This window comes from Fundulus heteroclitus, chromosome 8 (genome assembly GCF_011125445.2).
Source record: "Fundulus heteroclitus isolate FHET01 chromosome 8, MU-UCD_Fhet_4.1, whole genome shotgun sequence".
Classification (NCBI taxonomy): Eukaryota; Metazoa; Chordata; class Actinopteri; order Cyprinodontiformes; family Fundulidae; genus Fundulus; species Fundulus heteroclitus.
The window spans coordinates 8277949-8302412 of record NC_046368.1 but is presented as its reverse complement, the minus strand read 5'-3'; the positions used below and the strand labels follow the sequence as shown (position 1 = coordinate 8302412).

The 24464-nt window shown below is 40.0% G+C and overlaps 1 protein-coding gene across 6 annotated transcripts in view; it reads left to right on the top strand.

The window, feature by feature from the left end:
* Positions 1-24464, top strand: part of grin1a (glutamate receptor, ionotropic, N-methyl D-aspartate 1a) — a 66583-nt gene that overhangs the window by 9190 nt on the left and 32929 nt on the right. For 4 of the 6 annotated variants that reach the window (XM_036140060.1, XM_036140063.1, XM_036140061.1 and 1 more), the window contains exons 3-10: positions 680-856; positions 11488-11550; positions 12363-12460; positions 16069-16190; positions 17287-17461; positions 20672-20816; positions 23809-23895; positions 24305-24440. In XM_036140060.1, coding sequence (XP_035995953.1) covers positions 680-856; positions 11488-11550; positions 12363-12460; positions 16069-16190; positions 17287-17461; positions 20672-20816; positions 23809-23895; positions 24305-24440 — 1003 coding nt within the window. The remainder of the gene's footprint in view (positions 1-679; positions 857-11487; positions 11551-12362; positions 12461-16068; positions 16191-17286; positions 17462-20671; positions 20817-23808; positions 23896-24304; positions 24441-24464) is intronic. The other 2 variants (XM_036140065.1, XM_036140064.1) reach the window with 1 other exon arrangement.

Below are 24464 nucleotides of genomic sequence, written 5' to 3'. Positions count from 1 at the left end.
ATGTTGGTTCAAAGAAAGGATGATGTGTGTTCTCAGAAAGTTCTGGAAAATGACCTGTAAATTGCTTGGAATAGCCTAAAAGTTCCATTAAAGAGTCTGGAAGTCACAAGAAAGTAAGCTCCTAATTCAATAAAGGTTAACAAATAAAACAACTGGACTTCTATTCTGAATTCTACTCTGTGGAGTTCCAAGCTTTATATAAAGCTTTATAGAAAGCTTGGAACTCTTAATTACTCCAGACATTTTGAACTGAGAAAGCTTCCTGGATGGGAAGCGAAACATCTTCAGCTTCAGAACAGAAGTCCAGTTGTTTTATTTTTTTTAAACTTTTTTGGATTGATCATGACCTGGATGACTGAGAATCTTCACCAACACAAGTTCCAAATTGTAACCTCTAGGTTCCAGAAAGATATCATGTAAAACCAGTGAAAGAAAGGATTCTGTATGTTCTCAGAAAGTTCTGGAAAGTCACCATTTAACTGCTTGAATTAAGCAGTTAACTGGTGACTTCTTGAATTAATTAAAGAATAGTTGATCCAGTTCCCAGTTACTACCTAATGATATCTAATTAGGGTTATCGTTTGGGTAACTTTATTTAGCTAACTAGGCCCAAGCGTAGTACTACCTTTAGAAAGTTCTACCTTTTTCATTGTTATGCGCCCCGCTTGGTTCCCCTCAGAGTATCCACCTGTCCTTCCTGCGGACAGTCCCTCCCTACTCCCATCAAGCCCACGTTTGGTTCGATCTGATGCGCGAGTTCAACTGGAACCACATCATCCTGATCGTCAGCGACGACCACGAGGGCCGGGCTGCTCAAAAGAGGCTCGAGACTCTCTTGGAGGAGAGAGAAACGAAGGTGAGACGCCGGGGCTCTCTGGCCTTCCCTGATCTCCCACCTCCCCAGTTAAGGAGTGTGTGAGCATGAGTGTGCGAGTGTTTTCGGAGATCTTCTGTGTACCTAGCTGTTTCCCTTTCTGTTGTCTGAGCACATCTCTTTCTCACCATTGTGTAAACATTGGCTAACATTCCCAGAGACATCGACAGCGTCTAATGTGGTCTAATCTGACAAAAGTTTGTATGTTTATTTGCTCATCTTCACGTTGCTTTTCGCCATAGTCCAAATTATCTTGTGTCTATCCACACTGGGAGCCAAATAGTGGACTTTAACATGGGGCTCTGCAAACCATCCCAAAAAAAAAAAAAACTGTGTTTCAATGAGGTGGAAGACAGGTGTTGCAAACATTTCAAGGGTTTACCTTTATTGTAATTTGCTTCTGCACAGCGAGTTGCAAAAGTATTTAAACCTCTTTACCCTTTGCACATTTTATCACGTTACAGCCACAAATTTTAGAGCACTCTGTTTATGTTTTATGACAGACCAGCACAGCTGAGGTAGAAGGAAATTAATATGGTATAAAAGGGGAACTTTTTGGTGTGCTTGCAAAACATTATGCAAAAAAAAAAACCGTAAAAACATTGCTCATTACCGTAAACACACCATCCTTACAGGAATATAAGGTGGTGGTAGCATCACGATGTGGGAAGGATAATCCCTGGAAGGGACAGGAAAGCAGTTCAGAGCTGATGGAAAGATGGATGGACCAAACAGTAGAGAAATCCATGCATATATAATTCATATACCAAGGCCTTAGTCATCAATACAGCTGCAGGTTCGATTTTGGCATGAGGTCCTGTACCCCCATCCCCACTTTCTCAAACCCCATTTCCTGTACTGTGAGAGCCAGCAGTGTCGTAAAAACCAAGAAAAATAATTAAAAAAAAGAAATAAAATAAAAAACAGTAGGGAAATCCTGTATAAAAAAACTTTTAGAGGCTGCAAAACTATGTAGACTGAGGTGGAAGTTCACCTTCCAGTAGCAAAATTACCCTAAACATGCAGACAGAGCAGAATAGTGAAGTTGAAAGAGCTCGCTGGGCTCAAAACGTAGATTTACTTCAGGGTTAGGTAAACCGGACATCTTAATGAAACGAACAACCAGGGTTTATAGCTACCCATTAACCTAACGGCCATGCCGAAGTCATCGTACCCAGAGGGATGCAGCGAGACCCCTGGCTGGGATCTGAACCCGGGACCTTCTCGTCTCAAGACAACGGCGTTACCAAATGTGTCGCCCATCAAATGTACACAGTAGTCTCAGGTTTGTAGAAAACACATTTGTGAATCATTGTAGATCCAAAATCCAGGAAATGTCTGGTTAAAAGAAAGGTTTACAGTTTCCTATTTTCAAGGGGAATTTATTGTTTTCTGATTTAATCTAGAAAAAAATGTTTAGCCTGGCAACCAGAGCGGGACACGGGTCAATCTTCTAGATAACTTAATTATCCAGAAGATTGGCCCATAAAGATTGGCCTTAATTTGCACTCAAGTCTGATTTAATTAAAAGAAAAGCTAAAAATATGCTAAACGAATGATTAATAATTTGCATTGCAACAAACATTGTCCATTTTAAGGTGATTTTGTGTCAGTTGCTTTAACAAAAAAAATATTTAAGTGTCCATTCTGGCAGAACAGATTGGAGTTGTTCTTGAATTGTAGCAGGGACTCTCCTAAAATTGTTCAGATGCCGTGAAAATACCCTTGGGCCACCCTTGAATTATATCAAATCAAATGTATGTGTCAGAATGGCCTAGTCAAAGTCCAGACCTAAATCAAGTTGAGAATCTATGGCAAGACTTAAACACAGATGTTCGCAGATGCTCTCCATCCAATCGGGCTGAGCTTGTTTTCCAACTGGGAGACATGCTCCAAAAGCTGCAACAACAACAAAAAAGAAACATTTTCTTTCACTTCACAATAATGCAGGCATTTATTTTTGAATTGTATTTTCCATACAATCCAAATAAAAGCCATTCAGGTTTGCAGTTGTAACGTGAGAAAATATGAAAGGTTCACAGGGTTTGAATACTCCTGCAATATGGGACATGTTTTTAAAATGTTGCTTTCAGCTGGATTCTGGAGTGGAAACGCGACGGAGACAGGAATGATGTGTGCCCTTTAGGAAAAGACACAATTAACGTAAAAAAAAAAAATCCACTCTATCCATTTAATAAGATGAAATCACGCTGGGACGGGGTTTTTACTTCGCCCTGCCTGCTCCTCTCTGGGGCTCTTTGCTGTAATTGTGTGGTCGAGTGAAATGAGTCCTGATTCAGGGCTTTAATTAAATCAGAAGCTGCAGAGACTCAGAAAACGACATCCACCCGAGGCTGTTTGCAGAAGCAAGCATAAGTTAAAGCGAAAGCTGCTCAGATTGCTGGGATCAGCGTGTGCCACCAACAGGAAAACACTTCAGAGGAGTCGCGCTGGATTGTGCAGTGCCGACATTGTGAGAGTCAAACCATTTAGCCGAGATTCATATCCTGCATTTATGGAGGAGAAAAAAAACTGACGATTAAAAGCCTCTGATGAGAACCCAGGAAGCTCCTTTTATACTCACAGGATCTGAGTTTGGAGCTCAAAATGAGCCCATCTGGGCTCTCCATTTGATGCCGCATCTGAGAGACGTTGCCGCAGCTCTTTCTCCTGTGAGACTCTAGTTATGAGCACATATTTAGACGCAACTGCATCACAAACATGATAATTTCATAGCTGCTGGGACGGGTTTGTGTGAAAATATATCCGAATTCAGGAGGTGATTATTGTGCGTAAAGCTCTGGGTAAAAGGATATAGACGGAAAATCCCACAAACAGACAAAAGCAAAGGGAGAATTGATTCTTGGACTAATTGTGCATCCCAGCCTGTATCTACTGTACATTACCCCCACCATGCCACCGGGTTCAGTGCTGTCAATAAACTAATAAAGTTCAAAGCCCAGAGCTGTTACACCAAATGACACGCTCCATCACAGATGCAGCTTGCCTTTCTGATTCCCGCACGCGCTGTCCGTCTGATCGAAGCAACCTACAACATCTGCTATTACACCCAAAAAGCCTCAAGAGAAGTTCAAGTTAACATATCCAACAATTCCAGTTGATTTATTTAGTGGAAATACAAATATATATTTCCTTTCCCCTCGTTCTCTGAAATCAAATCAGACAAAATAATTGTATTGGCTGAATGTCATCATCCACAGTGAAACTGGTCCTGCACCGACAAGGGCTGAACGGCCACTCAGAAACGAAGAAGCCATGACTCCAACTGCAATAAACAGTTAGGGGACAGTTTGCAAATGGACTCAGGGACAAAGAATTGCATTTTTAGAGGCATGCCCTTTGGTTTAAAAAAAATAAAATGTATGTTTTGGAACATTTTGACCAATAGTAAATTTGGAGCAAGAAGCTTATCAGCCTGGGACCACCGTCTCTACTATAAAGTATGGAAGAGGCAGCTTCATACTGTGGGGTTGTTTCTCTGTAGGAGGGACTGGTGAACTTCACAAAAAAGAAAACATCATGATGAAAGGACATTATTTAGGTCTCCAAATGAACAATGTGCCAAATCATGTCATGGCATTAGTTACTAAATGTGATGGCATGAGCGTCATAAAGTCTTCTCTGCCTCAGATGAAGACTTTATGACGAAAAGGTTTGTCTGAGCAAAGTGACCTACAATACAGAGGATTTTGAATTCATTAATAAAGAACCCTGTTTCTTTAAAAAAAAAAAAAAAATCAACCCTGATGCAACATCCTGTAAAAAGAAGAAAACTGCTCGGGGTCAAAAGCTCGTAGCAAGTTGGAGAAGCTCTGAATTATTAAAACACAAACTGCTGAGAAAAGACACAAAGTGGCAGGTTTCTTCGGGCTTTTAAAGATCCACTGTGTAATTTTGCTTCAACGCCACTTAAAGTCTAACAACTTGTGTTAGAGGAGGGGGGGGGGGGGGGGGGGGGGGGTTGAGAATATCCTTCAGCTCAGCACCTTGTTTACTCAGACCCAAACTCAGTCACAACCGACTCACAGCTGAGCAAGAATAATAAAAACACATCTGGGTGTTAAAGCAAGGTTTGGCACTAGAAAATAAAAACAGAATACAAAGTTGATGTGCCAAAAATTCAGCTAATTGGGGTCAAACTGGGGAAAAGACTGTGACTAGGCCTTCTTCAAAACCTTCATTTTGTTTTTCTTGCCGTTTCCAGTGGTACTTGCTGATGTGCTTTGCATCATTGTTCTGCTTTATAACCCAGGTATGCTTCATCTTAACGTTGCAAAGTAAGTTCAGTAAACATAAAATCAATCAACGTAGTCACTTTAGAAAATGTACACAAAAATGTGGCGCTTAAGGCGCTAGTCATTCCAGCCGACATATTCCCCTACTACACGACGCCCTGCTAGTCAAGGGAGTAATGCTTTTGTCTTTTTAAATCTATGTAAACACAACTATTATTAAAATGGGAGCGCAACTGAATAAAATGGCATTTTAAGTGCAGCTCACTGGAGGGTTTTGCTATTTTTGAACAGGCTTAAGGGGAACCTCATGTGATCCTGGGGGGCTACCTGGTGCCCACAGGCACCATGTTGGTGTCCCCTTCCTTAACCTAATTGTTCGGGTCCTGAAGCAACAAAGCAGACATGTATCGTCACATCATCCATATTTTGCGAATTGTGAGACGGGTCTTTGTGTGTTTTTGGGTTTTTCTGGTCAGCAGTAGCTGTGGTGCTGAAACTCTCCCATGGAAATGAATCCTGGAGGGCTCTAGATGTTCCCGTTTTCCCTAATGAGTCGGTCTTAATTATATTTTGTGTGGAAAAAGCCAAAATAGAAGGAATCTGTGAGGACGCATGCACGTCTTCACAATTTCTCTTTTTCTAGCTGCAGAGCGAGGCTATTCCCTTTCACTTCTTCCCTCTGGCGTCGACGTGACTGATAGCGATGGTAAGGTTGTACTGCGGCCACAGGCTCGGGTTTGGATAACTAGTGGGATTGGGCTCGTTATCGGTCTTTCTCCTTGGCTGCAGCAGTGGTGGGTTGATGCAACAACTCTGTCAGTCCCCGCAAGAAGCACTGGGACTGGAAAATTCTCTTTCGGCACCGGCTAGTTGAAGGGATGCATCGAGCAGGTCATGCGGTTCAGATCTTCGATGCTTGCAGCTAGTCTTTTCTGTTTATTGTAGCCAAACTATTAGCTTCAGCTGTGCACCATCAAACACGGCTGAAGGATGAATTTCATTTTAAAAATATGTGAATAGAAACAAATATAAATAGTACATACTCAGAAGAGCTTTTTGTGAGGGTCATATGGAAGGGAGCTTTTTGATCAGTGGATTGTATCTCAAATAGGAAAATTAACAGAAAACTGACTGTGGTGTGTTGATTCTATGTGATAAATTACCTCTGTAGTGGGTAGGGATGGATAATTATCCAACTATTTGTTGTTATAATGGAAAATACATTATTATAACTCTGATTTATGGAGACAACTCTGCATAGTTTGGTCAGTTAGGTTGGGATTGTTACTTTGGCTTTATTATTTTTGGTGTCATAAGAGCTTATATTAAATAATTGGATCTGAAAATACATTTCAATGCAACTTTTCTTTGCAACTGATTTACTTTATGTAATAAAGTAGCCAGTTAAATCTGGTAGGTTTACATTTAGAGGGCAGATGTATTTCCAGTAAGGCAATGATTTTTAAATACAATCATTACTTGTATTGTTGCAAATGAATTATCCATATCCACTATCCATAGTAATGAGTAATATTTGATTTCTGGCTTAAATTTCAACCCCTGCTCCTCTTCCCTAGATATTTAAAATATATATTCTTTACTCTGTTTCTAAAAAAAAAAGAAAGGCTTTTGGGCTTCAAGGGCAAAAAAAGCTTTTGCCTTGTATGTTACAATAGTGTTAACATCAACTGCTTCAAAATTCAAATTAACTGATCTCTAAGGTGGCTAACGTACCGCCTGGCTAACGATTACACTAAAGCACATGTTGCTCGTGTTTGACTGGAGGCAATATTAAAGTTTTGTAGCTCATCATCGAAGACAAATCAACAGAACTGTAGAGGAAACAAGCAAACACGCTAATCAGCCATCATAAGAAGGGTCTAATTACTCCAGTACTAAAAAAAATAAAATGTTTTTTTTTTATGAAATTTAAATAAAATTGTTGAATAATTTATTTTTAAACTGAATCTCTTTTAACATGGTTGTATTATCTTTATTTAAAAAATATTCCTTTCTCCTTTCCTATCAGAAATAAACTGTTGGCTGTAGGCGCCTGAATAAAGGAGCAAGTGGAGCAGCAACCCTCTGTGTTTGCCCCACCATTTTTTGGCTCAAAGACATCTGATTGTTCCCTGCAGTGGGAAAAATATACAAAGTCTCTGATTTGCTTTTTTTTTTTTTTTTTTAACTAGCAAGCAGAAAATATAAATAATTGCTATAAATTCTGGTCCTTCCCTCCATCAGTTCAAAGTCAGTTTGATCCAGCTCACCACGTAAAATTCGCTTTGTCTCAACATCATTTCTGCAACGGATGCAGAGGAAATTTAGAAATGAACAAACCTGCAATTAGTTTAAGTGTTGTAACAATAAAAGTCGTAAAACACAAGAACATTTTTCTTAGGATTTCCGTCGTAGGGTTAGGCTGTAGATGGCTCAGACTGGGGAGCAATCTGTAACAGAGGCAGGGGGAGTTTTATTTTTAATTAATGCAAAGTTACTACTGAAAAATGTAAATCTTCTTAGATTTCAAATGTTTGTCTTTTAATGCCTACCCTTTTTACAATTGTCTTTAAATTCATAGTGATTCGGCTCGTCATCTACCCAGTAACTTTTGCCCACATGAAGACTTTGGTGCTTGTAATTAATTTAATCCTCTTGGCTAAAAAAGAAAGAGTTTTCAACAAAAAAGTGACCCACATCCTGTTCTTATTACCAAGAAAAAATGTAAGTTTCTTTTATTTTTTTTTTGCAACTTATCTAAAAGAATCAGCAAACTGGGTGCCTTTCTTTCTATAAGGAAAACATGTAAAAAAAAAAAAGTTTTGGATCTATGATGATTTACACATTCATTTCCTATTGTAAAATGTTGCTTACTTTATATTGCATGCATGGTTTATTGAGCAGGTAAAAAACATAATAATTTGGTTGATTTTAGTTTAAAAAATACTTTGGACCTGATGGTTTTGGTCCATGTGACAAAAAGTTTGGACACCCCTGCTGTAGGCTATGTATAACACAGCACTATTCCCATGCTAATGGGCTTCTGGCACAGCACACCCTGTCTTTAATTTTATGGTTGACTAAAAAAGTCAGCAACCCTGAAAAAATCACAAACTGAGTTTTAAAAATCTGCTCTTTAAAATAGATTTTTGTAAAAATGTCAGCGTTTCTCACCAAATATTCGGTTTGCCTTTGGATCTGAGGCACAAACACCGTAGAAAACATCTGGACGGGGCCTGAAACTGTACAAGTCGTGTGTAACGCCACGCATTCACAGAGGATTCCTGTCAGCACCGCAGAGCTCCTTTAGACACAGTGGGTTTCATCATGACCAGCACAGCGTGCAATATTGATGCCGGACTGCAGATATATAAATATAGAAACGGCTCAGAAAAAGACCCAGAAGAAGCCGAAAGACTGAGCGTTTTTTTTTTTTCTGCGTGGTAAAGTGACATTTCATTGCTCTTTTATTATATTTATTGACCAATAAAGTCCCAGCATTTCTGGCACGACACTGACTGCTTGTGTAATGATTCGCCTCTGGAGATTTCTGCTGCTGTAAGCGGAAGACTTATTGGACCAGATCGGCTCAGTATTGGGGAGACAGACTCAGAACCAGGCAGCACTGATGTGTGAGCTTTGGATCCAGGCAGCTGAATGAACCCTTTGAGCCAAAATGGCATCCATCAGATTATTATTCTTATTTTTTATTTAAACCAGACTTCTCTCCTCTCACTGAACCAGAAACCGGACTGGAAGTTGAAATGCAAGCACCTCAGGCGTAAACTCATGCCTCATCCTTAACAGAAAGAATTAGCAAATGAATCACAGTGAATAGTTGTTTTAAGCTTTACAACATACATTTATGCGTATAATTTCACTGAATGTCATAAAATCACAATATCTAATGATTTCAAAAGATTTGAATTTAACTGGGGTACAGTCAACTGGATACATCTTTACTAGGATTTAACTTTATGTGGCTTACAGTAGACGCACATTACTGTGCTACTGTGTTATAGTTTGGTCTAGTAGTTTAACAGCAAACACCATTATTTCCATTTCTGCACCATGTCCTGTAATAAAAGCTTGGGTTCAATAGTGTTCTGGTATAATATAGAAATGTTTTTTGGGAGAATGTATGAACTTTATCACATTTTGTCAAGTTACAGCTGCAGACATCTAATTATTTTATTAAACAGATCAAAACAATTAATTGCATAGCGGTGGAGTAGACTAATTATGGTTTTCAAAATGTTTTTACAGATAAAAATACAAAGGTGTGGCAAGGATGAAACCAATTTTAATCAACTGGCATCCCAAGTCCACTAATCAGTGAATAGAGCCCACTTGTGTGAAATGTCACACCTTAAAATCCAGTGTCCTGTATGTTCCCCTGATTCAACACACCTGGATCTAAGACATGGTTCCAGATGAAGCCTCAACAGACACACTGAGGAGGTTATTCAGCTTTGTTGGAGCAGGGACACATCTTAATCAAGCACAGGGTTAGTGCCCGGCTATAAATCTAGATGCACTGTGAAGGCCTCCGCCTGAGCTGCAGAGATCCAACACTCGGCCTTTGCTGAAGGGTTCTTGAGCCAAGTAGTAAGCACAGTAAACAAGCATAAGAAGGTGCTCTTGTCAGATGAGACCAAAGCTAAACTTTTCTACCCACAAAGCTATGTGTGAGGGGGGAAACTAACAGCGCACATCACCCATAACAAGGGTGAAGCATGGAGGTGGCAGCATCATGTGCTTTCATCACTTGATAGAGAAACTGGATGGATGGATGGATGGATGGATGGATGGATGGATGGATGGATGGATGGATGGATAGATAGATGGATAATGGATGGATGGTTCGATAATGGATGGATAGATGGATGGATGATGGATGGATGGATGGATGGATGGATAGATAGAAAGATGGATGATGGATGGTTGGATAATGAATGAATGGATGGATGGATAATGGATGGATGGTTGGATAATGAATGGATGGATGATGGATGGTTGGATAATGGAAGGATGGATGGATGGATGGATGGATGGATAATGGATGGATGGTTGGATAATGGATGGATGGATTGATGGATTGATAGAACAATGGATGGATGGATGGATGGATAATGGATGGTTGGAAAATGGATGGATGGATAGATGGATGGATGGATGGATGGATGGATGGATGGATGGATAGAAAGATGGATGATGGATGGTTGGATAATGGATGGATAGAAAGATGGATGATGGATGTTTGGATGGATGGATGGATGGAAGGATGGAAGGATGGATGGATAATGGATGGATGGATAATGGATGGATGTTTGGATGGATGGATAATGGATGGATGGATGGATGGATGGATGGATGGATGGATGTTGGTTGGTTGGATGGCTGTTGGATGGATGGATGGATAATGGATGGTTGGATATATGCATGGATAATGGATGGATGTTTGGATGGATGGATGGATGGAGGGATGGATGGATAGATAGATGGATGGATGGTTGGATAATGGATGGATGGATGGATGATGGATGGATGGATGGATGGATAATCGATGGATGGTTGGATAATGGATGGATGGATAGATAGATGGATGGACGGATGGATGGTCGGATAATGGATGGATGGATGGATGGATGGAAGGATGGATGGATAATCGATGGATGGTTGGATAATGGATAGATAGATGGATGGATGGTCGGATAATGGACGGATGGATAGATGGATGGATGGATGGATGGATGGATGGTCGGATAATGGATGGATGGATGGATGTTTGGATGGATGGATGGAGGGATGGATGGATGGATGGATAGATGGATGGATGGATGGATGGTCGGATAATGCATGGATGGATGTTTGGATGGATGGATGGATGGTCGGATAATGGATGGATGTTTGGATGGATGGATGGATGGATGGATGGTCGGATAATGGATGGATGGATGTTTGGATGGATGGATGGATGGATGGTCGGATAATGGACGGATGGATGGTTTGTAGGATAGCTAAAAGGACATCTGGATGAATGACGGATAAATTTATCCAAACCTACGAAATGTTTTATTTCATTTTTCAGATTTTTCCGTTTAGTGCAGGAATCCTGCCTGAATCCTGCAAACCTCCCTGAACCGCATCTTTCAGCAGACATCAGGCATATCTGCTCGCTTCAGCTCTCTCTTTAGGCAGCCTTTGGCGATGTTTCTTTGCAAGCCCCAGTGTTAAAGGTCCCAATTTGAAGCAGAAAAGTGGAGATTTGTTGGAATGCTTTACTGCCCTCCATTTTCAACTGTTTATAATATTTTTCTGTGTCTGCATATTTTCTCTGTGCACATTACTCATCAGAATAAAAAAAGGAACTATGAAAACCTCGACCAACTGTCCTATGACAACAAGCGAGGACCTAAGGTATATTTGCATGGTCAATGCACGCCGCCCACCAACTTTCCAAACGTAGCAACTAGAAACCAGCCCAAACCAATCACCAGCTGACCCAGAAATGCCCCCTCTCTTGGTAGCACGTGTTTTCTTTGATTTTTTACTTTCAGACATTTCCCTATAATTTAAAAAAAAAAGAATGATGTTGGTATGAAAAAAAAAAAACTACATTTTTCGGTTGTTGCAGGAAAAAAAAAAAGAAGAGAACAGAGTCCCGCTGTTATCATTTTCATTTTTTCCGTCAATAAAGGAATGCATGTACTCAAAACACGCACACTCACTCACACGCACATACAAAGAGAAACAGTTTGCAAGTTCATTCCTTTTGTGGAGAACCGGTAGTGTGGGACTCAGATTTCCCAGATGCTACTTCCTCCCTTTCCGTAGCACTTCCCTGGTTTCAGAAGTTTATTTTTTTAATTTGATTTCTCTTTTTCGGAGGGATAACGCCCCCCTCACTCCCCCTTTCACCCGTTTTTAGTTACTGGTTGCATTGACCTTCTTCTCCCCTTCTACCTAACACATGCACGTTCTTCTTTGGAGCCTTGATATAACCCTCAGTTTGCATGCAGACAAATGCAAAAGTTTTTTCCCTTCAAGCTTTTTTTTTTTTTTTTTTTTTTAGTTCAGCCGGTTCCCCTGGGTCGCTTTCCTTTTTAATCTCTGTCTCTCGTTTTTTCAAACAAAATTGGCCACGCTCGTACCACACAGGTAAAGCGGCAGCATGGTGTCTGTGGTCGGGAAAAGTAGCTGGCTTGACCTTTCTTATGCCCCAACCGCAGGCAGAGAAAGTCCTACAGTTCAGTCAGGAGACAAACTTAACCGCCCTGCTGCTGGAGGCTAAAGAGCTGGAGGCCCGAGTCATCATCCTGTCCGCCAGGTGAGAAAAACCTTTCTTCCTTCTTCCTTATCCGGCAGGTAAACAGGCTGCATGGTGTTTGGGGAACCATGTGCAAAAGAATCCACGACACAAATAAGCAAAAACTACAATGCCTTGTAAAAGTATTAATATAGCTTTACTTTTCATCTTAGAACTTCAAACCTAAATCTCCAATATTGGGACTTAACATAACAAACCAACACAAAAAAGACCAGAATAATAATGTGGAAAGAAAAAAAAGCATAGAAGCTTTCTTTCTTTCCACATTTGTTATAAAAGTGTGAAAAGGGTGAGCTAGTGTAGGTAATGTGTTATCCTAAGTGCTACAGCAGAAAACAACTGGACATCTTATTTTGTTTTTAGAGATGTTTCTTTAGCTCTGAATAACCATTTTTGATGAGAGGTGAAAAGTATTTAATAAACCAAAGAAGTCCAGCTGGCTGCAACTTTCAGTTCAGTTTTATTTATATAGCGTTGATTAACAACATGTCATCTCAAGATACTTTACAAAGTCAAATTCAATCAAATCATACCGGTTGGTCAAAAGGTTTTCTCTTTAAGGAAACCCAGCAGATTTCTTGACAAGAGTGTAGAGCCACAGTGGACAGTCGTCTGCATTGTTGATGGCTTTGCAGCAATCCCTCATACTGAGCATGCATGAAGTGACAGTGGAGAGTAAAACTTCCCTTTAACAGGAAGGAAAACCTCCAGCAGAACCAGAACCAGGCTCAGTGTGAACGGCTGTCTTCCACAACTAACTTCAGTACTTAGGGTCATTAAAAATGCAATATCTCAATGTTTTCAGTCCCCTTTACTATTAATTTTATTATTTTAGTATTACTTTTATGAACCTGTCACAGGTAGGTTTGTTGGTGTGCTTTGGCTCATGGATTCTGCTGCACCTAAGTTTCTTGTCATAATTCATGGTTTCATCAATTACAGCAAGTCGTCCAGGTCCTAAAGCAAATACCATACAGCTTACATTTGAGCTGTCAATCAATGGAAATGATGTAAGATTTAGGATTAGCCTCACATCTTTTGTAAATATCCCACTTCATTTTATAATAGGACAACACTAAAGATATGACACTTTGCAACAATGTAAATGTACTGTCCCCTTAAAACAACTCAACATAAAGCCATTAATGTCTAAGCTGCTGGCAGCAAAAGTGAGTAACTCCTAATTGAAAATGTCCTAATTGTGCCCGATAAGCCATTTTCCCCAGAGTCATGTGACCCATTAGCGTTACCAGGTCTCAGGTGTGAATGGGGAGCAGGTGTGTTAAACGCTCTCTCCTACTGGTAAATTGAAGATTAACGGGGCACCTTGTGGCAGATTATCGTATTTTCTATAAATTGCATCTGTCAAAAATGTGTCATGAAGAGGAAAAAAAAAAACATATATAAGTTGCATCTGACCATAGATCGCATTTATTTAGAACTGTATTTCACACAATCCAAGACTAAAAACTGACATTTAATCTGATAAAACAATGTATTCAATTAAACAGCTGCATCCACAACAGAAACATACCTGGGAGGTTCAATGGGTAAATTAGCACAACAAGCCAGCAACTCCAACCGGGAAAGTTCTTGACGCCGTATTTCAGTATAACGGGCTGAAAGTTGTCAGAATTCTGCTGACATTTGACATTTGACCGTGAGCATAACAGTGCTACGTGCTAAGATAACAGTCCCACAGGAATGTTTCAGAGCAACATAAAGCTCACGTGCATCAGCAGAGTTGTAAACCGCCCGTAAAACAGACCTGTATGCTAGCATTAGCTGTTAGCTTTATGGACAGCCTAATAACGGGGTTCTGTTGCAGTTTGGTTCCTTCGAGCTGCACCACACAACGCTCTGCTGCGTGAATGATACTGAAACAGCACAATACAAATATGTGTTCAGTTTTTGTTGTCTATAAGTTGATGTTCCAATTAATATTTTAAGAGGTACAGGAGCATGTGTTCTTCACAAGCCTAGATAGAGGGTAATGTTCACTACTTGGTTAAGGTTGGTCAGTATGATTTGTCATTTAAAATTAATATATATGTCGCACCTGTTGCAGGATCAGCCAAACTATGAAAAAAGGCAGACTTATAGTGCGAAAAATGCGGTACTCTCTGAGGATCTCAAAAAAACAGTGATTTATCTACATAAGTGCTTCTCAAATAGTGGGACATTTATTTAAGGGAGGGGGGGGCTGGCAAGGAAAAGCCTTGCCTCTTTTTGTACAGAAAATGCTAGCCTTCTATTTGTGACAACAGCACCCCCTGCTGTTTGGTCTGTACCTGCGGTCAGTAGTATGATGAATAGTAATAAACTCTTAATAAAAGGACAAGACTCATCGTAACTGAAGTTTATCTTCAATATTAATGGTTTGATATTATTTTTGCCATATGAGAATCACAGCTAGTTAAAAGTTGACTGCAGGTACGAGTTGTGATAAAAGCCTTTTTTATTGTTGTAATTATATAGTCTAAAAAGTGTGGCAATGTTGAAACATTCTAGTTGTTAGAACCATTGTTATATATAGGGATTCTGGGGAATCTTTAAACAACAGTGTTAAAACAAAAAATAAAACTATAAAAGTTACACTTTTGACCCATTTTGTTGGGATGGATGGGCCTGAAAATGTTTCCTTCTTTAAAGGGGGGCGGAACAGAAAACATTTGAGAACCACTGCTCCAAGTAAAGATGGAGGAGGCTATATGAAGATTGCCAACATCAGCAATTGTTCAACCGGTGTATGACCAGAACCACTCACCGCTTTAACAACACAGGTTCCACTCAGAACAGACGTTTCCACAGTCGAGCACAGAAGTTTCAAGCCCATGCTCAGCTTCGTATCCAGAGGTTGTCTTTTGAAAATAGATGCATGTGAGCTGGTTGCCATGCTGCAGAGGTGGAAGGGCTGGAGGGTAAGATTGCCAGTGTTTAGACAATACGGCATACAAAAAAGACAATACGGCGTGCAAGGCATCATATTAATCTGCTTGGCTGTCGTCCCAGAAGGAAGCTTCTTCTAAAGATGACGCACATGAAAACCTGCAAACAGCTTGCTGAAATCAGGCAGACTCAGGACATGGGTTACTGGAACCATGCAAGAAGGTCTCTTAACGTTCACCAGCTCCGTGACACAAGCTGTACAATGACAACCTTAGACACTTTTACAAGAATTGGAAGGGTGTACGTATTTTTGTGTGGTACTATATATCATTATCTCTATAAATCATTAAAAATCTCTTACCACCAAGAAGAATAAACCGATGAGAAATCACAAAATGGTTTGTTTACGGTAGGAAAGGGAAGTATGGAAAGCTACGAAATGTCTCGAATGTCTCAGATCGAAAAGAGCCACTTATGAAACATAGTCTGAGGAAAGTGCTGACAAACCAAGCGAAGGTCAGTGACTGAGCTCAGGTGTTAACAGAGCAGGTTGTATTATCAACTGAGAAGCAGGAACTGAAACAAATCATCACAACAGCAAACTCTGGGTCAGGGAAGGGGAAAACAGGACCTCAACATGTCAACATCTGGGGAAAACTTGTCGACCTTTCAGCCAGCAAGTTGTAAGCATGAAGTTTTTTTTTTTTTTTTACCTCCAGCGAGGACGATGCTGCTGCCGTGTACAAGGCGGCCCGCTTCCTCAACATGACGGGCTCGGGATACGTGTGGCTGGTGGGGGAGCGGGAGATGTCCGGTAAAGCTCTGAGCGAGGCGCCAGACGGTACGTCTATTCGCCACGAGAGTAACAGAGCCATCCCAGGCTTTTGGTCCAGAGTCAAGCAAAATCTCAGAGACTAGACATTAATCATGGATGTTTCAGATAAATAACTGAATACCTGCATGTTGTATTAAACCTTCAAGCATCCAGTATTTAAACATTTAAATTGACTAAACAAAAGGAAAAAACAAAGCAACTGGACTTGTTTTCCGTAGTTGAAGACGACGTCTTCAACTACGGAAAACAAGTCCAGTTGCTTTGTTTTTTTTTTTACTTTTTTTGGAATGACAATGACCTGAATGACTGAGAATCTTCACCAGCAAATTGACTCAAACACTCAAGACTTAATTGATTTAGTTGTTCTTGATTAAACAATGTATAAAGCAATGTTGTAGTCAAGTCACTATGTCTCGAGTCAGAGTCCAGGTTCGAGTCTCCAGTGTTCAAGTCCAAGTCAAGTCCAAGTCATTAAAAAAATCTGAGTCGAGTCCGAGTCAAGTCCACTACTCATCTGAGTTGAGTCACTATTGATCAAGTTGAGTCCAAGTTCCGCACTAAAGTAAGCATAGCCTACATGTTTTTAAACTAAAAAAAAAAATCCACATAGCTGTGGTGTTGCAGCTCATAGGCACATCCTAATGGTGCCCACTATGTGATGTATGACATGAAGCAGTAACATTCCATTGCACTAATAATTTAGATATTAAAATCATACACCAAATAATATTCTAATGACATATTAAAATTATAGCCTAATGATATAAAAAAAAAGTCGAGTCTTTTTCTCAATTTCCGAGTCAGAATGATCTGAATCTAGGAGTCCGAGTTCAAGTTCGAGTCATCAGTGCTCAAGTCCAAGTCAAGTCACGAGTCTCTAAATTTAGCTAATGACTCGGACTCGAGTACTACAACACTCGTATAAAGTGAGCTTTTTTCACCTTCTTGATTGCAGTTTTGTTTGGAAAGCACATAATTAAGAATGCCTGTAGAGGTGAAATAATGACAAATCCAATGTTTGGCCTTGAACATTGCTCACGGACCCTGTTGTGGGACGTTTTCCTCTCGTTGGTGATCGTCTTTGCTGTTACTTGGGTCCCAGGCCTGATCGCCCTCCAGCTCATCAATGGGAAGAATGAGTCGGCCCACATCACCGATGCCGTGGCTGTGGTGGCTCAGTCCATCCAAGAGCTCTTTGAGAAGGAGAACATCACAGAACCTCCGAGAGGCTGCGTGGGCAACACCAACATCTGGAAAACAGGACCCCTTTTTAAACGGTAGGCTTGGCACAAATGATTGGGAAAAAAAAAACTGTTTGAGGTGTTGGTCGTGAAAGGTTTCTTATTTTCTATGAGATTTAGCTCTTGGGACTAAGATGACCATGGAGTAAAGATGACTGGATGGTTTGTGTCTGTTTTTCTGTTGAGTAACAAGGTCCACTAAGACTTGCTTGCAGCATCACAGGTCCTCCATCATACTGAACAGGGGGAATTAGATACTTTACCACATATTCATCTTTTCAAAGCTCAGTTTGATGCTGTGTATTATTTGATGCAGTGTATTATTTCCAATTAAACAACCAACACCGGCTTTATCTGGTCAGTAGCGGGCGCTCTAAAACGTGCCGCCCAGAGACACATTGACAACGTTCACACTGCAGGGAAATATGAGCCAAATCCGATCTTTTTGCCCATAAGCGACCCATATCCGTCTTTTTCACGGCAGTGTGGACAGCTCAATTCTGATCTTTTCACCCCCCATAAAAATCCGATATGTGCCACTTTCATATGTGGTACGAATTCGGATACGTATCGGATTTATTTCAAAGCGTCCGTTGTCTGAACGGTCATGTCGCATTTTATCCATATTTCACGTTACTCTCCTGTCTCTCACTACACATCCACACACAGTATTAGCCGTTAGCGCTCCATAAAAAAAAAAAAAACATAAATAGCTGGGCCGCTTTCTTCTGACCTCATTTCGTCTTTCTATGATGTGCTCTCTAACAACAACAAGGAGAGACGCCGGATCCACGTTTCTTTTTCTTTTACACTTTTTGCACATTACATTCACCATTACTTGCGCAAACGTGCGCTGCTGTGGGACGCCTCCTTCTGTTATCTGCGCATCCGGGTCTCTTTGCGGTCTTGAAGAGTTCAGACAGAAGTCTGAATATTAGCATGAACAGCCACCCCCCCAACACACTCAAAAAATCTGATTTCAGCTAAAACATTGGATTTGAGCATCCAGAAGTGCAGGATGAACGCAGCCTAGCTAGTACAAATGAGAAGCATTGACACTGATATAACTATTCAGTCTTGGATAGTTTTATCAGTGTTGTTTGTATCCAGTTACATTATCTGCTTTTTTTCCTCCAGCAAAAGCTTTGTGAAATTGTTATTTTGCAAATAAATGACCAAATTTGCTTTTGCCGCACCACTCTCTCCTGTCTTGTCGTTGTTGTTGTCTGACTCTTCCCTTTGCATCATTTGTGAGCGACATATCGCTGAAGCTCAGAGGTGACAGAGCTTTTGCTGTCAAATCTCTTTTTAAAACGCACTTTTATTTTCTAGCTTTTAATGCACTGTGATCTTGTTGTGAAACTGATTTTTAGCTTTTTATGCTGTGTGTGTATGTTTTATATGTTTTAATTGTTTTTTAGCCTTTTCTTATTTTAATGTTCAGCCCTTTCATTACCCATGTGGTTTTTAAAATGTGCTTTAGAAATAAAGCTGATGGATTGATTGATATGCACCTGCACATCTAAGCTGCCAGAGGTGTGATTTTGAATGACAGGCACGCTGAATTAATCTGATTGGGGTGTGTAGAGCTGTGCCCTGAGTGAAATCTTTAACTAACCAATTAGAGACCAGCATGAAGTCACATGGAAGCCAGACATTTACAAAGACGCAGACACAGTCTTTTTCTTTACTGCAACCCTCCGCGTTAAAACACTAAAATTAGGAGGCAAACACAAAAAAATAACCCTAAATAAACAGGCATTCTCATCAGGCATTTTATGAGAACAGATGTGATCAATTACTTTTTTATTTTATGATTCATGCTTACTGTCTCCACTTTTTCCTTGCAAAGTTGATGAGGGTGGCCCCCTATTGACAAGTTGCCGCTGGGTAGTGGGTTCTACTCTGTGAATGCAACCAGTATAAACATTATTATCCCTCTGTCTACCATCCTCATTAATGATTTAAGAAGAAGAATTAGGATGGAATACAGGAGGCCTCTGGAGGCCTATTGATGAACCGTTTTGAATAACAATAGGTGTGACTCAGCAGAATGTGTGTGAGGATAATTGGATACTGATGTTGGGACGAGCGTTTTATGAATTTCAATCAGTTAATTTTTCTCATTTTCTGCTAATGATGCTATGTGTTGGACATTTGCACGTTTAGTTTTGTGGACTGTTTGTTGTGATTCTTACAGCAGCTTTCCCCTGACCAAAAGAAAAGTAAAGAAATCTCAAGTGTTAAATCTTGAGAAACCGGTCTTATCTTTGTGCATTTAATATAGGTTACAGGTGTTATTTCATCCTTAATTATCTGATGGAGGGATAGGTGTTGCATTGGGATTTGGCACCGGGCTGGGTGCTTACAGTAACCAGGCTTAAACTGGAGGCAAACAGACTTTCACTCAGTATTTTTGTGTCTGACATAAGTTTGCACCTAATGTCAGATAAATAAACCCCCCAAGAAACCCCCAAAATATGACCTCTATCATACTCTGTTAAAAGCAGTAAAGCTGTCTAATGATTCAATAATGCATGTTCTGCTGACCTGCGCATAGTCTTCTGACTGTCTGATGCTCCGGAAACTGCCTGATACGGTTACCACTCCATCCATGCCACCATTTCTAGATATGGCTAGCTCCTTGCAAATCAAACCAATTACATCCCCATTACGGCTCTGCATGTCTCCCAGATTCTGTTAAAGTTGAACCATTTCTTCAGGCTAAATGACTTTGTGTGGAACTGTTTTAGCCAGTAAGTGTATTTTCCATTTTCCTTCCCCTAAATACACCCAAGCTAGTGCTGACAACAATGGGAAAGTCATTTGCACTTGTGTTTGTGACTTGCAGAGTCAGAGCAGCATCAGATTTTGCACAATTCAGTATCCTGCACCGTGCAAGAGCTGACCTAGTTACAAGAGGCTTCTCTGCAGCCTCACAAAAGAAAATGCACTGTTTATACAAATTGATGCAGCTGCAAATCTCCAATAACCAAACTTGGGAACAACCATTCTTTTCTGTAATGTTAATTACAATTTCCACTGGAAATGTGCTGATTTACTCCATATGACAGCCAGGCTGAGTGGAGGGGAAATTATTCAAATTAACCTGAACTTTAAAAATCTGCGTTGGTGACGGATTATCTCCACATGAAAGATTTTGTTTTGTAGCATATATATATATATATATATATATATATATATATATATATGATTAATAATTATACATTTATTTTTTGGCCACAGAGTGCTGATGTCCTCCAAATATCCAGAGGGCCTGACGGGACGCATCGAGTTCAATGACGACGGCGACAGAAAATACGCCCACTACAGTATTCTCAACTATCAGAAGTCTCGGCTCGTTCAAGTCGGCATTTACAATGGCACACAGGTAACAATTGCATGCAGTGTTTTTTTTATACCTTTAGGTATAAAAGAAAAGAAAGATTCTTCCTTTAACTCACTTAGTTTAAATGCACCCATTTTGTACATGAATATCATATTAATTTGAAGCTGTTAAACACTCCTTTGAAACTCTCAATCCGAATTAGAAATGACAGCACCAAACTGCAGGGATTTTCTACATGTTTGAATTTATTTATTCTCTGATCCTCAGAGTCATCATATTCACACAAATGCAAATATATTCATTAAACTTCAATAACATTTGGTTGAATATGTGGAAAATGTGCCTTAGCAAGCTGCACCTCAACCACATTATTTTTTAGCTTTCAAGAAAATTATAATTTAGGGTATCTAAACATTGTTCTTGGACAAATTGGTAGAGTTCCTTTAAAGTGGTTGGTTTCTCAGTACAGAGCGTTCTTTTAGACATAGCTCCATCATTTTCAGTCAGATACTTTTCAGGGCTTTGGGAAGGCAGTTCTAAAAGCACCGCATTTGTTAACTGCCTCAAGAGCGGCCAGGAAATTGGTTGGGGAAGATCGGGAACCAAACAAGAACCGTCAAGGCTTTGAGAAACGACTGGAAGTGCCACCGTAAACAAGGAAAGCAAGTTAACCTCAACATGGAACCACTGAGAAAGATGACTCCTGATCCAGAGTCTACACCATCAAGGTTGCCTGAAATTTTCTGCTGCTCACATGGACAAGCCAAATGCCTTCAGGACAAAAGTTGTTCTTGGAAGCTGAGAAAGATTGAGCTCTTTGGCCACGACGACAAGAGGTAAAAATACGGTGGTGTTAGCACGGTGTTGTGGGGCTATTTTGCTGACAGTGGTACTGGTGCACAGCACCAAGAAGATAAAGAAGAAGGATGACTACCTTTTTAACTTTACCTCAAACTTGGATGCAGTAGTGGTTCTTGCATGAATGACACCCTGGACAAGCCGCTCCTTCTGCCACCCCAACCAATCAAAATGAAATAAATAATCTAACATTCTGGACAGGATGGTATCCATTTTGCAATCATGTGGGCTCCCTGTTCACTACATGAAAGCAATAGAAACAATATTTAGGTTCACACTTACACAGATAAACTCTTTCTTTTTCTGGTTTTCATGCGCCCCTTTTCTACTGCTGCCCTGGGCAACTGTCCACATTGCTCGTATCAAAACATGCCACTGCATGGATGTATTTAAAATTTTAATGGGACAATGACTCCAAACTCACATCAAAACTAGTTTTGAAGTGCATATGCTAAGGTGAGCATCTGGAAAAGCCTGCTCTGACTGAGAAGGCTATTCTTAAAGGGGACCTATTTAGCAGAATTCACTGTTTGGATACTTTTAACCGTTTAGGTCTCTAGTGCTTCTAGAAACCTGTACAAGCACTTAAAAGAAAATATCTGTTTTTTTGGCAATAAGTAAATGCTTTATTGCTGTCGGGTTGGTTCGCTATTTAGCAACCCGACCATAGCTCTGCCCACTTCATTATTAGAAGAGGAACACGTTTGGTAAGCTGGAAAATGGCTGCTGGAAAAGGCGCCTTGTTGTTGGCCGCAATAAACAACATGTGTCCGTGCACACTCTGCCAGAACGGAGAACAGCGCAGCATGGCATCGTTTTATTTTTTGATGGCAATGTCCCAGCCCCATTGCCAAAGAAAGTGTGATTGTAAACAGTGAGTTAGGGGTGGATGCCGCCAGCTACAGCTTATTTGCATAAAAGTGGCAGAGCCCCAAAAACAGCTCATTCTGAAAGGAGCTCAAAATAGGCAAAGCTGGGGAGTTGAAATCTTATTATCGAAGAAGGATTTTGAGCAAAAAATGTAATAAATATGTTTTGTATAAACCGTAGAGCTATTCTAAATCATAAAAAAGGAAGCACAGGTCCTCCATGTCAGAAAACCTACCAATTTAAATGAATTCCACCAATTCTGCAAAGAAGAGTGGTCTAATTCCCATCCAGAGCTATCCCAGAAGTGTCTTAAAGTCTACAAAGATGTATGTATGTATAAAAAAGAGAAACTCTGCTGTACATACTTTCCCTGTCCCTGTATTTTCTGATATAAAATTGTAACTAAACATTATTGGGGGTGTATGTATATATTTGATTCTCTATGACTGTTTTTTTCTCTCTGTTAATACGAAAAAATCCACAATAGAGTCAAACTTTTCAAATTAAAGTTTCATTCTACAATTGGCAGAAATCAAAAAGTTTAAGCTTCTGATGTTTTTAACTTATTTTATTACATTCTAATGTTATAAAATAATTTATTATGCAAGATAGTGTTAAAAAAGTTTTTACTTGGAGTTATTGATGCTTTTATACTTTACATGATTTATTTGTTCAAAATTATGCATTTTGTGTTTCTCAAAAAAATTGATATATTGCTGTGAGGCAGGTCTTAGTGTAAAAAAAGCTTTCATGTGCATTAAGGAACCTGTAAAATAACTTTAAATAGATAACAATATTTTTCCATATTCAGCCAAATTGAAACCTTCAAATTAAAACTTTGTTGCTTATTGGTTGTCATTTGACTTGAACTAAATCCAGTTTTTATAGACTGAGTTTCTGTCAGGTATTCAGTTTGAATACCACAATGTCGTCGGCAAATGGGTTATTTAGATATACTTTATTCAGTATAAAAATGAAACCCACATGTGTTAAAGTGGATTACAAATCCATTTAAACATCTTATTACATATTGATTCTATTCCTTATGACAGCTGGAAACTATTTAAAAGGAGGAAAAAAAATAGACAGCGAGGATCAGGACCTTGTAATATTAGTGAGTTCCTGCAGGCCTCAGGTGTAACATACAAGCCAGAGGTGAAGGCAGTAAATAACAGAACCGCTGAGCCGCTGTAATGCAAAGCTGACTCATTAGTCATGCTCAGCCACGGTGTTTCCAGTCCCATCAGCAGCATGCCTTCTGTCAGCACTCACCTTTAATGCGACTGCATGTTCGGGGTCCCTGCAGGTGGTGATGAACAATCAGCGGAAGATCATCTGGCCTGGAGGGGAGACGGAGAAACCGCAGGGCTTCCAGATGTCCACTCGATTAAAGGTGGGCCGCCTCCACTCGGCCGCTGTTTACACACACACCCATCCGATGTTCTCACACTAGGTGCTGTGTTAAGATTTATCCTGCTCAGTGGAGGAGACTTAATCCGGGTTTAATATGGCAGTGTTGATTTGAACTGATAAGCATGTCATCCTTCAGTTCACCATCTGCTGTACAACTTTTCAGCACAAAATCTTCATTTATTTGTGTTTCTGCATCTCTTTTCAACAAAAGAGATGCAGACAAGTTTCGCTTTTCTTGCTAAACTGCTTTTTTGACTTGAAAATGTATATTCAGTGTATTTAGAATCATTCTTTCTGTTTTTTTTAATGATCCAGAAGACATTGTTTTACTCTGAAGATTATGCTAGTATAACTCCAGATTCAACAGCTCTTTGTCTCACCTGCTGCAGATAGTGACGATACACCAGGAGCCGTTTGTGTATGTGAAACCAACTATGCTAGATGGGACGTGCAAGGAAGAAATGACGCTAAATGGAGTGCTGATAAAAAAGGTTATCTGCACTGGGCCTAATGAGACTATCCCAGGTAACGCAAGAAATGTGTTTCTCA